Source organism: Sarcophilus harrisii, chromosome 1 (assembly GCF_902635505.1).
Source record: "Sarcophilus harrisii chromosome 1, mSarHar1.11, whole genome shotgun sequence".
NCBI lineage: Eukaryota > Metazoa > Chordata > Mammalia > Dasyuromorphia > Dasyuridae > Sarcophilus > Sarcophilus harrisii.
Genome location: NC_045426.1, coordinates 304,654,354 through 304,669,340, shown reverse-complemented (window position 1 = coordinate 304,669,340; position 14,987 = coordinate 304,654,354). Strand labels below are relative to the sequence as shown.

At 34.7% G+C, this 14,987-nt stretch overlaps 1 protein-coding gene across 3 annotated transcripts in view; it reads left to right on the top strand.

The window, feature by feature from the left end:
• Positions 1-14,987, top strand: part of ATF7IP2 (activating transcription factor 7 interacting protein 2) — a 76,568-nt gene that overhangs the window by 37,386 nt on the left and 24,195 nt on the right. For all 3 annotated transcript variants that reach the window (XM_031944707.1, XM_031944712.1, XM_031944698.1), the window contains 5 exons: positions 2,220-2,306; positions 3,047-3,219; positions 7,648-7,718; positions 9,498-10,958; positions 12,232-12,293. In XM_031944707.1, coding sequence (XP_031800567.1) covers positions 2,220-2,306; positions 3,047-3,219; positions 7,648-7,718; positions 9,498-10,958; positions 12,232-12,293 — 1,854 coding nt within the window. The remainder of the gene's footprint in view (positions 1-2,219; positions 2,307-3,046; positions 3,220-7,647; positions 7,719-9,497; positions 10,959-12,231; positions 12,294-14,987) is intronic.

Genomic DNA, 14,987 nt, shown 5'->3' with positions numbered 1-14,987 from the left:
CTTTGGCTAGATTGGAGTGGGGAAACAAATTTGGATGCATTTGCAGTAGTCCAAGAGAAAGGTGATAAGGGTCTGAACTAGAATGATGCCTGTATGAGTAGAAAGAAAGAGATGTTTTCAAGAAGTGTTGGAGGTAGAAACAGAATTTGGCAATTGATTGGATATAACCTAGATGGCAGGGAATCAGCATGGTTATCACATACATAGAACTTTTTAACATCAGCAAGTGAGAGAATGTAAAGAGAAAAGAGGGACCAATCAGAACTTTGGTGTATACTCATGGTTAGTGGTCATGACATGAATGAAAATATAGCAGAAGAGTCTGAGGAGAGGTCACACAAGGAGAAAACCCAAGAAAAAGCAATGTCATGAAAATTCAGAGAGGAAAGTAGGTGGGGTTACCAGGTGCTACAAAGAAGTCACAGAGAAAGAGGATTTAAGGAGGAGTTATTAGATTGAGTAATTAAGAGATCACTTATAAATTTGGAGGGAACATTATCAGTTGAATGATGAAGTCAGAAGCCAGATGTCAGGGGTTTATAAAGGGGGAGAGGAGTGTGGAAAGACAGAAGCACTGAGCATTAAAAACTGAGAAAGGAAGGAGAAAGATTGGATGGCTACTATCTAAAGCCTACCATTAGAGAGAATATTTTTAAGTTTGGAGGTGAGGCATCATGGTTGGGATGATAGTGAGGAAAATCTACCAGAGAAAATACAAGGGACTGAAATCACTGATGTAGGTAGAAGGGTTGGTTTTTAACAAAGTAAAGGAATACCTCTTCTTATAAGACTAGAAAAAGGAGAAAATGGTGAAAGATAACATCTAGAAGGAGTCCTTGAGTAATGGATTCAATTTTGGGGGATAAAGAATGAAAGATTCTCAGCTATGCTGCTAGGGAAAGCCTTAAGAGAAAAAAGAAGGCTTGGAACAACAATTTTAATGAGCTGGGTAAAGAGGTTAGAAGATTTCTCTGCTACAGTGAGGGCTCAGTTGAATTAAGAATCAATATACTTCGAGTAGACTAAGTCATTACTTTTTCTAACTCTTTAACAACAGTTAAATAGGAGCCTGGGAAGCAGATGATGGGATTAACTCATGCTTTGAAGTTTAACCAGATATGATCAGAAAAAAGACAAGGGGATAAAGGGTTTGAGAATAGAGGAACTGGTGTAGAGTTGAACTGGTTCATGGAAAGGTCTACATTGGGAAGGTAGGAGAAAGAAACAAAGTAACAAAAAATGACCTGAGAAAGTATTGCAAGTTGGAGTGGGTAGAAGTAATTGTGAGGACTGAGAATGATTGGCTTAGAGGAGATGGTATGATCAGAGATTTTGATCAGATAAAGAAATTTTGAAATTTCTGAATAATAAAGTGTAGAATGCTTGTGAATGACAGCAAGATTAAGAATTATCCATGTATATAACTGAAGTGGAATGGAGGTAAATTGATGGAGGAATTCCTTAATATGAGGGCAGGAGTTTCTGTGGTGATACTGTCTTCATGGTCATTTTTCTGGTCTTCTGTAACAGAATGTTTTAGTATAGCAAAATTAGAATGAAACATAACCCATCATCTCTTCACTTGGATTTTTTTGAAAAATATATATTCTGAGATGTTCTCAGAATATCTGAGGGGGAAAGGTCAAAGACAGAATAAAAAATAGTGCCAAACCAAGAAATGGTTTCCCATCCCAGAAAAACATGTGGCTCAGGAGAAATAAACTCTTTACATCTATTAGGTCTCCTAATTCAGTGATTCAAAGTGTACATCGGTTTTGGTTCTTGACAAGAGTATGGCAGCCTTCATAACTAAAAAATGAAGTAACAATATTTTGCTTTTATTTTCTAGCTCATCTACCCTGTTTTTGAAATTTTTAAAATCATTATAAAGGTCTCCTCTGCTTTCATGTGCATACTTAATATTAATTGGTAATGTTACTGTTTAGGACCTAGTTTATGTAATCTATTTCGGTGGTTTTGTCTTCCATTCCTGAATACTTCATCTGATTGAATTTTACATGTAAAACATCTCCACAGGCTCATGTCACAATTCTCTGATATGATTTCATTTATATAGGTATACGCTCTAGTTTTCAGAAAACAATTCCAAAAAGTAAATCATCTTTCCCCTGGCAAAAAAAAAAATAAGTAAAAGATACTTAAGTTTTATTTAGTATTTCTTTTTGATGGTTAATTGTTTTCTTTCTTTTTTTTGTTAGAAAAAAATATCAAAACTTGATAAATGTATTAAAGCTGCATTAACACTTCAGAAGATTGGATTAGAATCAAATATACCTGCCTGCAAGGTACTGTATGATCTTCAGATTATATCAGTCAGTTATTGATAGATGATTTATAACAGTTATGCAGATGATATCATCATTTTAAAAGAAATGAGATCAGAACTAAAGGAACTCAGAGAGCCTAAAAGACATTTAACATGTTTAGGTTTTATTTTCTGCCCTTTTGTTGTTGGGTTTTCCTATGACTGTGTATCTCTGAAAAAGACTCATGGGCATTGCTTTTGTTCTCTTCATATATCATAGCAAATATCAGAAGAGGGAAGGGTACAAATAAGTGTAAGTATAATGAACATAAAGCAGAATATTGTTCAGAAGTTTTGAGATCAAAAATATTTTAAACCTTTCTTCAAGCCGGTTTGTCAAAACAAGTTATAAATCTTCAGTTAAATAAAAGAACATTTGAAAATCCCACCAGTGCTTAAACCATGGATTTTTTTAAACTTAGTATTTATTCTTATATTTTGTCCAAATATATGTTCATAATTATCTTCCTATTTAAGCCCTTCTTCCCCCCCATCCAATTTCCATGTGTAACTTCTGTATCTTAAGAGTTAGAAGACTCTATAAAGTTAGCATTTATCAGTAAAAGGCTCTTTAAAATTTAAAGACACTAGTATCTAAGCATTAGCTTTAGGAATTAGCTATTTCTATACCTTTCCAAAAAAATTTACTTAAAAAGTAGCATCTGAATTGGATCCTTAAGAAATCACATCTCCCCTTCCCCTCCATCCCCTATTGAGCAGGTCACAAAATCAAAGACTGTCATATTGAATAAGAATCAGGCTGAGAGGGACAACCCAAGTATGAAATTGACTTCTTTGAACATGAAATCATCCAAATCTTCAGAACGTTCTATTGATGAAGCAAAGCAAAAGAATAATTTGACTTCAGATTGTGTGGAAGTTGCGTCTGAAAGGTAGGTGTCTCTACTTATTTCTTTTTAAAGTATAACTACATAAATTGATGTAGAATTGTAAATATATCCTTTTCCCTATTAAAGGGGAAAGTAGGATGTCATGGTTCTTTATAGAAATTAAAATGTACTTTTTCAATAAGAAGAAATTAGGAATTCTCAAAAGACTTTTTTGTGGTTGCTATTTTTTCATTACTATTTTCTGAAGGTAGCTGATACACTTTCTCATTCTGCTTCCATTGTATGTCTTCTGACATTTTTATGTGCAAAATTATATTCAAAAGCTGATATGAGATTTTTGAAGGAAAAAAAGGTCTAAAATGACATTTTTCTAGGTATATTAAATGACATCCTATTTTCTGGATCTTAGAATCATAGATTTTTAAGCTAAAAAAGATATCTGAGAGGCTTAGTCCAAATCATTCATCTTACAGAGGAGGAAATTGATACATAGAGAAATTAAGTTACCAAAGCAATATTTGAGGCAAGATTAAAACACAAATGCTTCTGATTCTTTTAAGTCTGGTGCTCTTTCCACTGCAATTAGAATGGTGGAATGGTTTTATGTCCAGTTGATACGCAAAACAGTTGTAGCCATTAATCACATCTTGGGAGGGCGTCCCTAAAATTGGTGGCAAGAGCAAGAGAGTTACATTTTAATGAAGAGGTATAATCAATTAGCCTGAATTAGAAGGTTTGGGGAGTTCTTTTAAATGAATAGGTCTGGAAGCTCCAATGATTCTCAGTGATTTTGAATTATATTATCTCATTGGTTTATTGATTTCATGACTAAATCTCCTAAAAATGCTATGTAGCACATAATTATAAATTTCTAAGTATTCAGAGACTTTATTACATTTCTGTTTTCAAATAGATTGCATCATAGACTTGTCAAACTAAAATCCTTCTAGAAACATAGGGATGAAGGGCATTGTTTTGGGGTATCTACAACAAGTTTATACATGTCCTTTTTCATTATTAAATATTAATCTCAATTTAAGAACATTATCCTAATTTAGTAAGTTTTATTATTTTACATTCTTTTCTAGGTCCTTCAAGGTGAATGAGTGAAAATCTCAGCATTAGCTAGATGAAAGGCATTTTTTAATGAGCTTTGTGGAGGAGGGGGGACTCTCCTGTTTTGATTGATATTTATATGATCAATATACATGAGATAAGTGAGAGAGGAAGGGAGGTTCAGCAGGGAAAGAGAAGAAATTCTAGTTCTTTTATCTATGTGCCATTGATTTTGGAGGCAAGAACAGTTCTCCACATCCTTACATTCCTAGCTTTTCAGTCAGTCATTAAGCATTTATCAAGACTTTACTGTGTACTAGATACAAAAAAAGGCAAAAGCAATCCTTTCCTCAAGGACCTCACATTAGAGTGGAAGAGACAACATGTAAACAACTATGTACGTAAAGCATATACAGAATAAACTTAACAGAGATCAGAAAAAGCTTTGTGCCAAAGCTGAGTTTTTATCTGAAATTGAAAAAAACCAGGAGGAAGAGATGAGTGGAGTGAGAGTACTCCAAACATGGGCACTGCCAGTAAAAGTATTGTGGATTAAGGAAATGGAGTTTCGTATGAGAAGCAGCAAATGGGCCAGTAACACTAGATTGTAGTATGTTAAAGAGGAAAGCATGATAAGATTAGAAAGTTAGGAAAGTGGTTACAAAGGATTTTAACAGCCAAACAGAAGTTACTATATTTGATCCCAGAGGTAATTAGAAGCCACTGGGGTTAAGTGAGTGGGGTAGCAGAGTGGGGAATGACATAGCTCAGAAGATCTTCATCTTAGGAAGATCACTTTGTTAATCATAGAGTCAACTGGAATGAAGAGAGACTTATAGCAGACAAATCAACCAACAGATTATTGGAAAAATCCAGATATGAGATGGCAAGGGCCTGCATCTGCATGGTGGTAGTATTAAAGGAGAAAAGGGATGTATGTAAGAGATACTGAGAAGATAGAGTTAATAATTCTTGACAATCCATTGGATATAAGGAGTGAGTGCAAGAGAAGACTGAAAGGTGCCATCTAGACTATGAGTCCTGGAGGACTGGGGAGATAGTGGTCTACTCAGAGTAATGGGGAAGTTTGAAAGTAGAGAATTGGGGGCAGGGAGAAAACAGGGAGGGGGGGAAGAGGGGATGATCAGGCTTTGGCCATAATGATTTTAGGATGTCTATTGGGATATAACTTATTTGAGAAATGTGAATGATACCCTTAAACATATTCTACACTTAAAATTTATATAACTTGGCAAAATCATCCTAAAGTGAATACAGGTCAATTAAAAAAGATTTGTTAAATTCCCTATATGTACATAGTTGCAGGAGTTACAAAAAGGCAGTATGATGCCCACCCTCTGTTCTTAAAGACTTCCAGTGTTAGGAAATAGAGAAACATGTAAAAAATAACATTGTACAAACCGAAATATAAGTTCCTGGGGAAGAACCTGGCAAAGTGTTACGAAGAATTTGAGGAAAGAGCAATCTTGAGAAGGTTAGTGAAAAGGGATAGCTGAATGGCAGGCAGCACCTAAATTGAGCCTTGAAGGAAGAAAAGGATTTCAGAAGTTGGGGATTGGTGAGGAGGAGAGTATCTATTTCATGTACAAAAGCAATATGAACAAAGGTACAGAGATTTGAGAGGACAAGATTGGAATATAGAGTTGTTAGATTTGGCACCATTGTAGAAGAAATTTTTTTTATTATAGCTTTTTATTTACAAAACATATGCATGGGTAGTTTTTCAACACTGACCCTTACAAAACCTTCTGTTCCAACTTTTCCCCTTCTTCCCTTCACCTCCTCCCCTAGATGGCAGGTAGACAAGTACATGTTGAATATGTTAAAGTGTATGTTAAATCCAATATATGTATACATATTTATACAGTTATCTTACTGCACAAGAAAAATTGGATCTAGAAAGAAAGAAAAAAACCCTAGAAGGAAAACAAAAATGCAAGCAAACCATAACACAAAGAGTGGAAAAAATGCTATGTTGTGGTCCACACTCATTTCCCATAGTTCTCTCACTGGGTGTAGTTGACTCTCTTTATTATTAAACAATTGGATTTAGTTTGAATCATCTCATTGTTGAAGAGAGCCGCATCCATCAGAATTGATCATCATCTTATAATTTTGTTGTTGCCGTTCTACTCATTTCACTTAGCATCAGTTCATGTAAGTCTCTCCAGGCCTCTCTGAAATCATCCTGCTGGTCATTTCTTACAGAATAATAATATTCCATAATAATTCATATACCACAATTTATTCAACCATTCTCCAGTTGATGGGCATCCACTCAGTTTCCAGTTTCTTGCCACTCATTGTAGAGTAATTTAAGAGAAACTGGCAGGACTACTTTATTTGGTAAGAAATCTGAATTTACTGAAAGATTTTAAATAGAAGGGCATTACATGATTAGAACACATTGTATTAAAAAAAGATGACTCAGGCTAGCTTGAAAAAAGACTAGACTGAAGCCAAGAACACCAGGTTGGGTAAGAAGGGTTTACAATAGTTGTGGTGAGAAAAGATGAGAGTAGTTGCAGTGGGAGTGAAAAGTTAAGGTTGGTGAAGTAGAAATGATCTAACTTGACAAATGATTAAATTTATGGCATGGAGAGGGTAATTCTTCTATTTTATGTGACCAGGTGGATAGTTGTGCCATGAATAGAGGAATTAGGGGAAAAGGTAGGTATTAAGAGGAAAAAGTTAAGTTTTGGATATGTTGATTTTATGTTCAGTGGTACATTTAGATGAAACTATCCAGCCTACTTTTGAAGATATGGGACTGGAGTTCTGGGAAAAAGTTGGGAGTGGAGATTTTAGATTTGGGGATTATTTTTATGGAAATGATAATTAAAGTATTCTTAAGGAAGCAACAGCTACAGAGAGGAAGAAAATTTTTAAATAAAAGAGAAAAAAGAAAATAGCAAAGACTAAATATCTCTGATCTAGTGATAATACTTTGGGGCTATAGTGAGTGGAAGGAAAGATTGGAGAAGGAAAGGTGATGGAGAGTGTGTAGAAGGGATAAATTTATGTATATATTTTATTTTTATATTTAAATATATATATAGATTACATATATACATATTTATATTTTAAATTAAAAACTTTAGATGATTTTTGTTTTAACGATTTTCCAATACACTTTTTAAATAACTAAAGCTATCGTAAAACCAAGGTTAACAATCATTGATTTTTTTCTTTCAAAACCCCTTTTTCTCATATACTTGACTTGGAAATCATGGTATTTTGTGGATATATATTTTCTCTATCTGTTCATTTTTTTTTTATCAACCAAAAAAGTAAACATGCTTGAGTTGTTAGAACAGTGCTTATCATTTCATAGTGATGTCTGAAATTACATTTTCAATTTCTATTTTTTCTTTTTCTTTTTTATCATTTTAGTAACAATACTGATGTTATGCTGATTTCTGAGGAAAATGATCATTTGAAAGCTCCAGTAACAAGTACAACAGGTATCCTAAGTTAACTAGAAAGTTCTTTAATTTTGAACTTTTATGGTTGTAAAAAAATTAAAACCTTCATTTATTTATCAAATCTTTTATTTGTTTATTAAACAGTACTGTTATTAATGTTCATGCTCACTTAAATAGATAACACCCTATTCACATAAAGGACCATGTTAACAGTTTAAGCTATGCAATTTGATCTATATTTATCTAAATATTTAGTGTTACCAGAATATAGTATTCAGATATCCTTGTGTTCAATCATGTTTTTTCACCATATTTTGTGTTGTCTTTTTTCTACTTTAACATAGCTATACCACTTAGAAATATTTGTCACTAAATAGGAGTAAAGAATTTTTTTTAATTTTGAAAGAATATGAAAGTGTGTAGATCCACTAAAAAAAAAAAAATCAGTTTCAAAACAAAATCAGTGCTATTAAAAGCAGCCTCTGGCATCTTCAACTCTTAAGTAAGCTCCTTTTACCCAACCTTGGAGATTGAGAACCTGAACTCTTAAAAGAATTTTTCACATTCAAACTTGGAGCTTAGAATGTTAAGTGTATCCCTCCAAACAAACATATATCTTTGAGCTAGTAGTATGTTTTGTCTAATTTGTTTCCAAACTCTGTTCATATCACCACCAAACTACAGATTTCTAGAATGTTGCTTTTAGATGTGGCACTTACTTATTCTTTGTTCAGAAATTGTATATGAATACTAGAATTTTTAGAGAATTTTTAACATTTAAAAGCCTTATTTCAATGAATTTAAGCTCATTTGTCTCACTGGATTAAAAAAAAGTATACACATAATTGCTCTAGTCTCCCATCCTCTAACTGTAGAAATTGTGGGTTTCTAGTTTCCACACAGAATTAGAAAAAGATTTTAAGAGTTTATTCCTTCCATCTAGTCTTAGACAAAATGAGACAAACTATTTCACACAATCCATTCTGTCAGTAATAGGATGCAGTTTTGAACTTTTAAAAACTTTTTCAAATATTTTTAAAGACAAAAAAGCCCACAGTTTAAAAATGTACTCTTAAGGATTTTGAGCTTTGAAGGAATGTGTATTTTTTTTACTCTATTTGATAATTGTGTATGTGAAACTGAATCTTGTCTACATATGAATATATTTGATTGAAGAAGTAAAGTTGCTTTTTTTTTTTCATCAAGTATGAGAGGTGAGGCATATTTCAATTCAAGCAGTGTTATTTTAGAAGAGTTCATTTGTATGACTCTAAATATTTCCTATCCAGTTACAAGGAGATAGCTTTAACTCTTGGATATTCATAGTTCAGGTTATGGCTTCTCCTCTCTGGGTTTCAGAAAACAATCTGACTCAAATTCTTTATGAGAGAATAGTGAGATATTCTATTTATAGGTTTCTTCCAATAGACTTGTTAAGATTAAGGGGAATTGCCTAAAGAACTTTATAAATTCAAGTATTTAAAATTAACATTCATCCAAAAGTATTAGCATTTTACAAATATATACAGTCCTGCCTTGGCACTCATTGGCTTTGAAACTCATCGAATCCAATATTTGAAGCATTTCGATGAGAGGGAAAAAATACTTCAGCACTCGACACTTCGTCGACACTCATCGCACTTGTTAAAACCTGTATGAGTCAAGATACTGCCCCACACGCCGTCTCTCTGGAAGAAACAAAGACCAGCGTGATAGTCTTACAGTAGCTCACGCCCAGGGCAAAAGCCCACATGTTTCACTGTGTACTTTCTTATGCTTTTTTCATTTCAAGCTTAATTTTTTTTTTGTTCTTACAAGTCATCATGAGTTCAAAGAAGGTTAATGATACCACTCAGAAGAAAAGGAAGTTAGTGAGAACCACGATAGAACAAAAAAAAGAGATAATAATGAAGTATGAGCTTGGTAGCTGTGTGTCTAAGCTCTCTGCTGAGTACAAAATGCCTAGAACAACAGTCTCTTCAATAGTGAAAAATAAGGAAGCTATTAAAGGAGCCAGTGTTGCTAGAGGTGTGAAGGCTGTGACTAGGCAAAGGTCACAAACGTTGGAAGAAGTGGAGAAATTGTTGTACATTTGGATTAATGAAAAACAGTTAGCGGGTGATAGTATTTCTGAGGCACTAATTTGCAAGAAAGCAAAACAATTGCATACTGATCTGTTAAAAGACAAGCCTGGAACAAGTGATGAGAGCAGTAAAGTGTTTAAAGCCAGTCATGGATGGTATAATAAATTTAAAAAGAGGATCGGCATTCTTAGTATGGTGAGGCACGGAGAGACAGCCACCGCCAACAAAAAAGCTGCTGAAACCTTTGTTGGTGAGTTTAGAGACTATGTAAAGGCTGAGGGTTTTATTCCCCAACAAGTCTTCAATTGTGATGAGACTGGTTTATTTTGGAAGAAAATGCCTAAAAGAACCTACATCACTCAAGAAGAGAAGGCATTATTGCCAAGGCATAAACTCATGAAGGATAGACTAACTTTGTTGCTGTGTGGGAATGCTAGTGGGGATTTAAAACTTAAGCCTCTACTAGTCTATCATAATGAAAACCCCCATGTTTTCAAGGGAGAAAATGTGATAAAAAGCAAGTTAAGTGTAATGTGGAGGACCAACAGAAAAGCCTGGGTAACCAGGCAGCTCTTCATTGAATGGATGAATGAAGTATTTGGCCCCAGTGTAAAAAAATATTTGGAGGAAAAGGAACTACCTCTGAAGGCTCTATTAATAATGGACAGTGCTCCTGCTCATCCTCCAAGCTTGGAAAATGACTTGCTGGAGGAATTTAACTTTATAACTGTGAAGTTCTTACCCCCTAACGCAACTCCTCTGCTCCAGCCCATGGACCAGCAGATCATCTCAAACTTTAAAAAACTATATACCAAGGCCCTCTTCCAGAAGTGCTTTGAAGTGACTTCAGATACTGAGTTGACACTGAGAGAGTTTTGGAAGGACCATTTCAATATCCTCCACTGTGTCACTCTGATAGATAAGGCCTGGCATACAGTTTCTTACAAGACCATGAACTCTGCCTGGAGGAAATTGTGGTCAGAAGCTGTAGCTCCGAGGGACTTTGAAGACATTGGGGCTGACCTGAGCCCAGTAGTGGAAGACATTGTGTCTCTGGGAAAGTCCATGGGCCTGGAGGTCAGTGATGAAGACATTGAAGAGTTAGTGAAAGAGCACAGAGAAGAACTCAGCACTGAGGAGTTGCAGGAACTTCAAAGGGAGCAACAACAGATAGTGGCTGAGAAACTTTCTTCAGGTGAGAAGGAGGGAAGGGAGGAAACCCCTACCACACTGCTAAAAGAAATGTGTTCTAAATGGGTTGAATAACAAAATTTTGTTGAAAAATATCACCTTGACAAAGCTCTAGCAAGCTGAAATGTGGATTTGTTTAATGATCAATGTCTCACTTCAGAAACATTGTGAAATGTAGAAGAAGCAAATTTCTATTGCTAGGTTTCTAGTAAAATTCCCTAAATGTGAGTCTCCAGCAGGGTTCAGTGGTATTTGTGACAGAAAAGAGAAAGAAACCCTGGGCAAGAGCTTGAGTTTTATTGGAAGGTGACTTTCCTTCCAAGCAATAACCTCTGTCCTCCTCCTTCTCTACTTTATCACCATCCTGTTGGGCCATCAACTTCTATTGGTACAGGTAAAGTGAAGTTAAATTTTATTTTATCTGTTTAATGTTTTTTATTTATGCCTGTCTTATTTTAAGATTTTGTGTAAAAGAAGATATCAATTGATGAATTGTTAACTAAAATGTGAAATTTCTGATTCAAAAATGGATTGTTTTATTTACATTACTCCTCATGGGAAAAATTCATTTGATACTCATCATTTTCACCACTTGTCGTGCCTTCTGAAATCAATTAATGACAAGTACCAAGATAATTTGTATTACCAGATTAAATATATCAACTTTAAAAAGGAGCTACAGCTTGTTACGTCATTAAATTCCTCGGTGAATTACATCAATATTATATAAAATGTGTGTGAGACAGATGAGACAGCAGTAACTTTTTCTTAGCATTATGCAAACATATTCACCAAGACGTAAAGCTGCTGGCTAGTGGCTAGTTTGATTTGTAACATATGTGTAGCATATATAGCATAGTTTATGCCAATAAAATTTTTTAATCTACCGGATTATCCAGACTTGTTCTGTTGTGTCTCTAGTCACAGAAAATACATTGAAGATTCAAGAATTGCCCCATCTCTTTTAGAGAGTTGATCAAAAATGGTGGCATTTAAAGATGAACATTGCTTATCTCCTCATGTAATGAAATAATTTTTAATTAGACCCCAAATGTATTATAGTCCTCTTTTTAAGTAGACATTTCAGAAGCACTAAGAGAATTTGAATGGATGAAAATGACCTTGAGTTTAGTCACTGGTATTAAATTTTATTGTTATGAATTGAGAGGTACAGTGTTTACAACCTTTTGTTTAGAGAGTCCACAACTTAGTTTTATCATTCTAAAGTCAGTGTTTCAAAATGTTGACATTTTAACAATCTGTTATTTTCCTTTCAGATGTCGGAAAAATGGTATTGGCAAATTCAAATGATTCAGTTGGTTCTAAAACTAAATCTCAGGTAAATAATAAATTTTCTATATGCATCTATATCTACACCTAAACATAAATATATCACTCATATGTAATTGACTGAAAACAAATATTAATTTATAGTTGGCTGAGTTTTGAAGGGTTTGTCCATTCAGGCTTTGGAAGATATTGATGACAGTAAGCTTACTAACTGTCCAATATGCAATATAAGCTAGAATTAAGAAGTCATTATGTAATCTAAACTGTGCTTTCTTATGTAAGACAAATCTTATATTTGTTTTCCCCCCAAGTGGGGGCCACTTACATTGGCCCCCAAAACCTTCTGAAATATTAAATTGTAGTAGTTTCTACACCTAAAACAAACTATGTTAGATCATTAGAATTATATTATTAAAGAAATAGTCAATACAGCTTTAGGTCAGACAGAAAATATGATATTTTGTTGGAAATTTGTGATAGGTTGTGTTAGTTGACAAGACTGTCAAAGCAGCATAGTGTTATGAAATGAGCTATGGGCAAATTTGGAGTAACTGCTGGGTCTTTTGGGGATGTGGGATGCAAGGAGAGAACTAAATGGAGTTATTATTTCTAAAGGGGTACAAATAGGCAAACTAGAATTCTTTCTCAAAAGCCAGATGGTAGAGAAGGGAGAGTGAGAGCTAAGCCAGTAATTAGTCAATAATATTAGGCCAAATCCAAACCTTTTGTGACAGAGAAAAGTAAAATGGAGAAACACTACAAATTGCTCACTAAAAAGCTGATCAGCTCTCCTCTCAATAGCTATTAAGAGCTGGCTCCATGACCCATGTGAATTTAGAGTTTACCTCACCTTGTACCTCTGGATTTCATGGTTTGGGAACTGTCATAGAAATGGGAGAGATGAAAGATCATTTCCACATGGGATTTATGAACAGTGATGAATGAGGAAGGAAGAGTGGTAGGGAAACTCCTAACTGAATGGCCCTAGTATTCAGCCTAATATGGGAATAGCCTAGGGAAAAAGAACCCTGCTTCTAAGAGGTCTGACTGAAACAACATTTCCTATTGGGTAATGTTGGGGAATTCTCAATCAAGAGGGAGTTGACTTTCCAGGAGTATTTCATCCACTAGCAGATGTAAAAGAAACTGGAGAAATAAATAAAGCAAGTGCCCAAAATGAAAGGGAAAGAAATTTATTAGTGCTCTAATAACCCACCTACTGACAGTAGTTCTCCCCTTCCCATTATACAGATTTGTATATTTTTTAAGGGCCACTAGAGTACATAGCCAGCAGCTTCCTGTGGCATGTAAATGAAGCTTGACTAAACCCTGAGATGTCAGGTCACCATATTTAAAAGGGCCTTTACTGGAAATTACAGCCTTTCCCATATTAAGTGGTCACAGAGATATTAGAAAAATAAAGAAAAAAGTCTGGTTGCAGGCTTGGATTATTTGAAATGGATGAAGGACCTTGTCCATGTTAAACAATCATAATGGAGATTCTTAGTCACATATAGTATTTCTGGAATGGCATTGTTCTTCCTCAACAGTAAACAGTAATAAGTTTGAATCTAGTAACAACTATGTATATACAAGAGGCAAATAGGGCACTTACTTGCTCTCCCCTGCCAGTAACCTTCAGATTGAAAAATTCAAATTAATTCTACTTTGTAACTAACCCTGTGGCTGTATTGATTTTGTATTGTAATTGATTCTGTATCTACATAAGGTTACTTTTCTGTCCTTTAGCTGAGCTTTCCCCGCCAGGCCAGTTTAAAAGTCAATCTGTCTATAAGTTGCTCCCAGGAAAATTCCAGGACATCTTTTTGTTATTTTTAAAGTTCTATAAGCTGACCTGATATATTTCTACCAGTTCTGGTCCTTACCTGATATTATGTAGTTAAGGAGGGTCTTATCTCTACTAGGAACCAGGGAGTTTGCTATCTCTGGTCCACTAACAATGATCTCAAGATGCAAATAGGTCCCATAAATCAATGAAATATTTCTTAATGACAGAAAGGGGTACTTGCTAGCTCCCCTTATATGCTAGCTATTTTTCTTTGATATAACTGGTCTTGTTATCCTAACCCCCGTGGTTCTATCATCCTTGTAACTAGGCACAACCTTTTCCTGCCTACCCAATTCTGTTATTTGTTCTATGTTTACAAAAAGAAGTTACACCTTGACTCACTTTGTTACCAAGTTCATACCTGCTCAGAACTATGTACCTCAGTCTACCTTTATTAAATTCTGTTGAAACATGAGTTAAAAATATGAGATGTATTTCTAGTGTTAGCAAAATGTGTTGGTTAGAAAATAACACATGGTTACATGAATTGTATATCCTCATAATTCTAGTCTGTAATAAAAGGATACTGAGATTAGAGAATTCTGAGCAGTTTCAATTTATTAGGGAAACCTGTGAGCCCTGAGGAATAGGATCCAAGATTGTCCTCTGCAGTCAAGGACTCCTCTGTTTTAAGGAAATAGTTATACAATTTGAGAGCTTACTAAAAATAGAATGAGAAGGTACAACTCTTCAACTGGTCACTTCTAAAAAGGGGAAAAGTTACATGGTAGCAAGTGAAACTCTATAGGAAGAAGCCAAAAGAAGTCCCATATTTAGTCAAAGGAAATGTCCCCTAGTTACCTACTTGTTTACCTAGTATCGAGGCAGTGAGATTCTGGGACTTGACACTGTTTAATCAATGGTTACTCAACAAGATTCTGAGACTTTCCACTG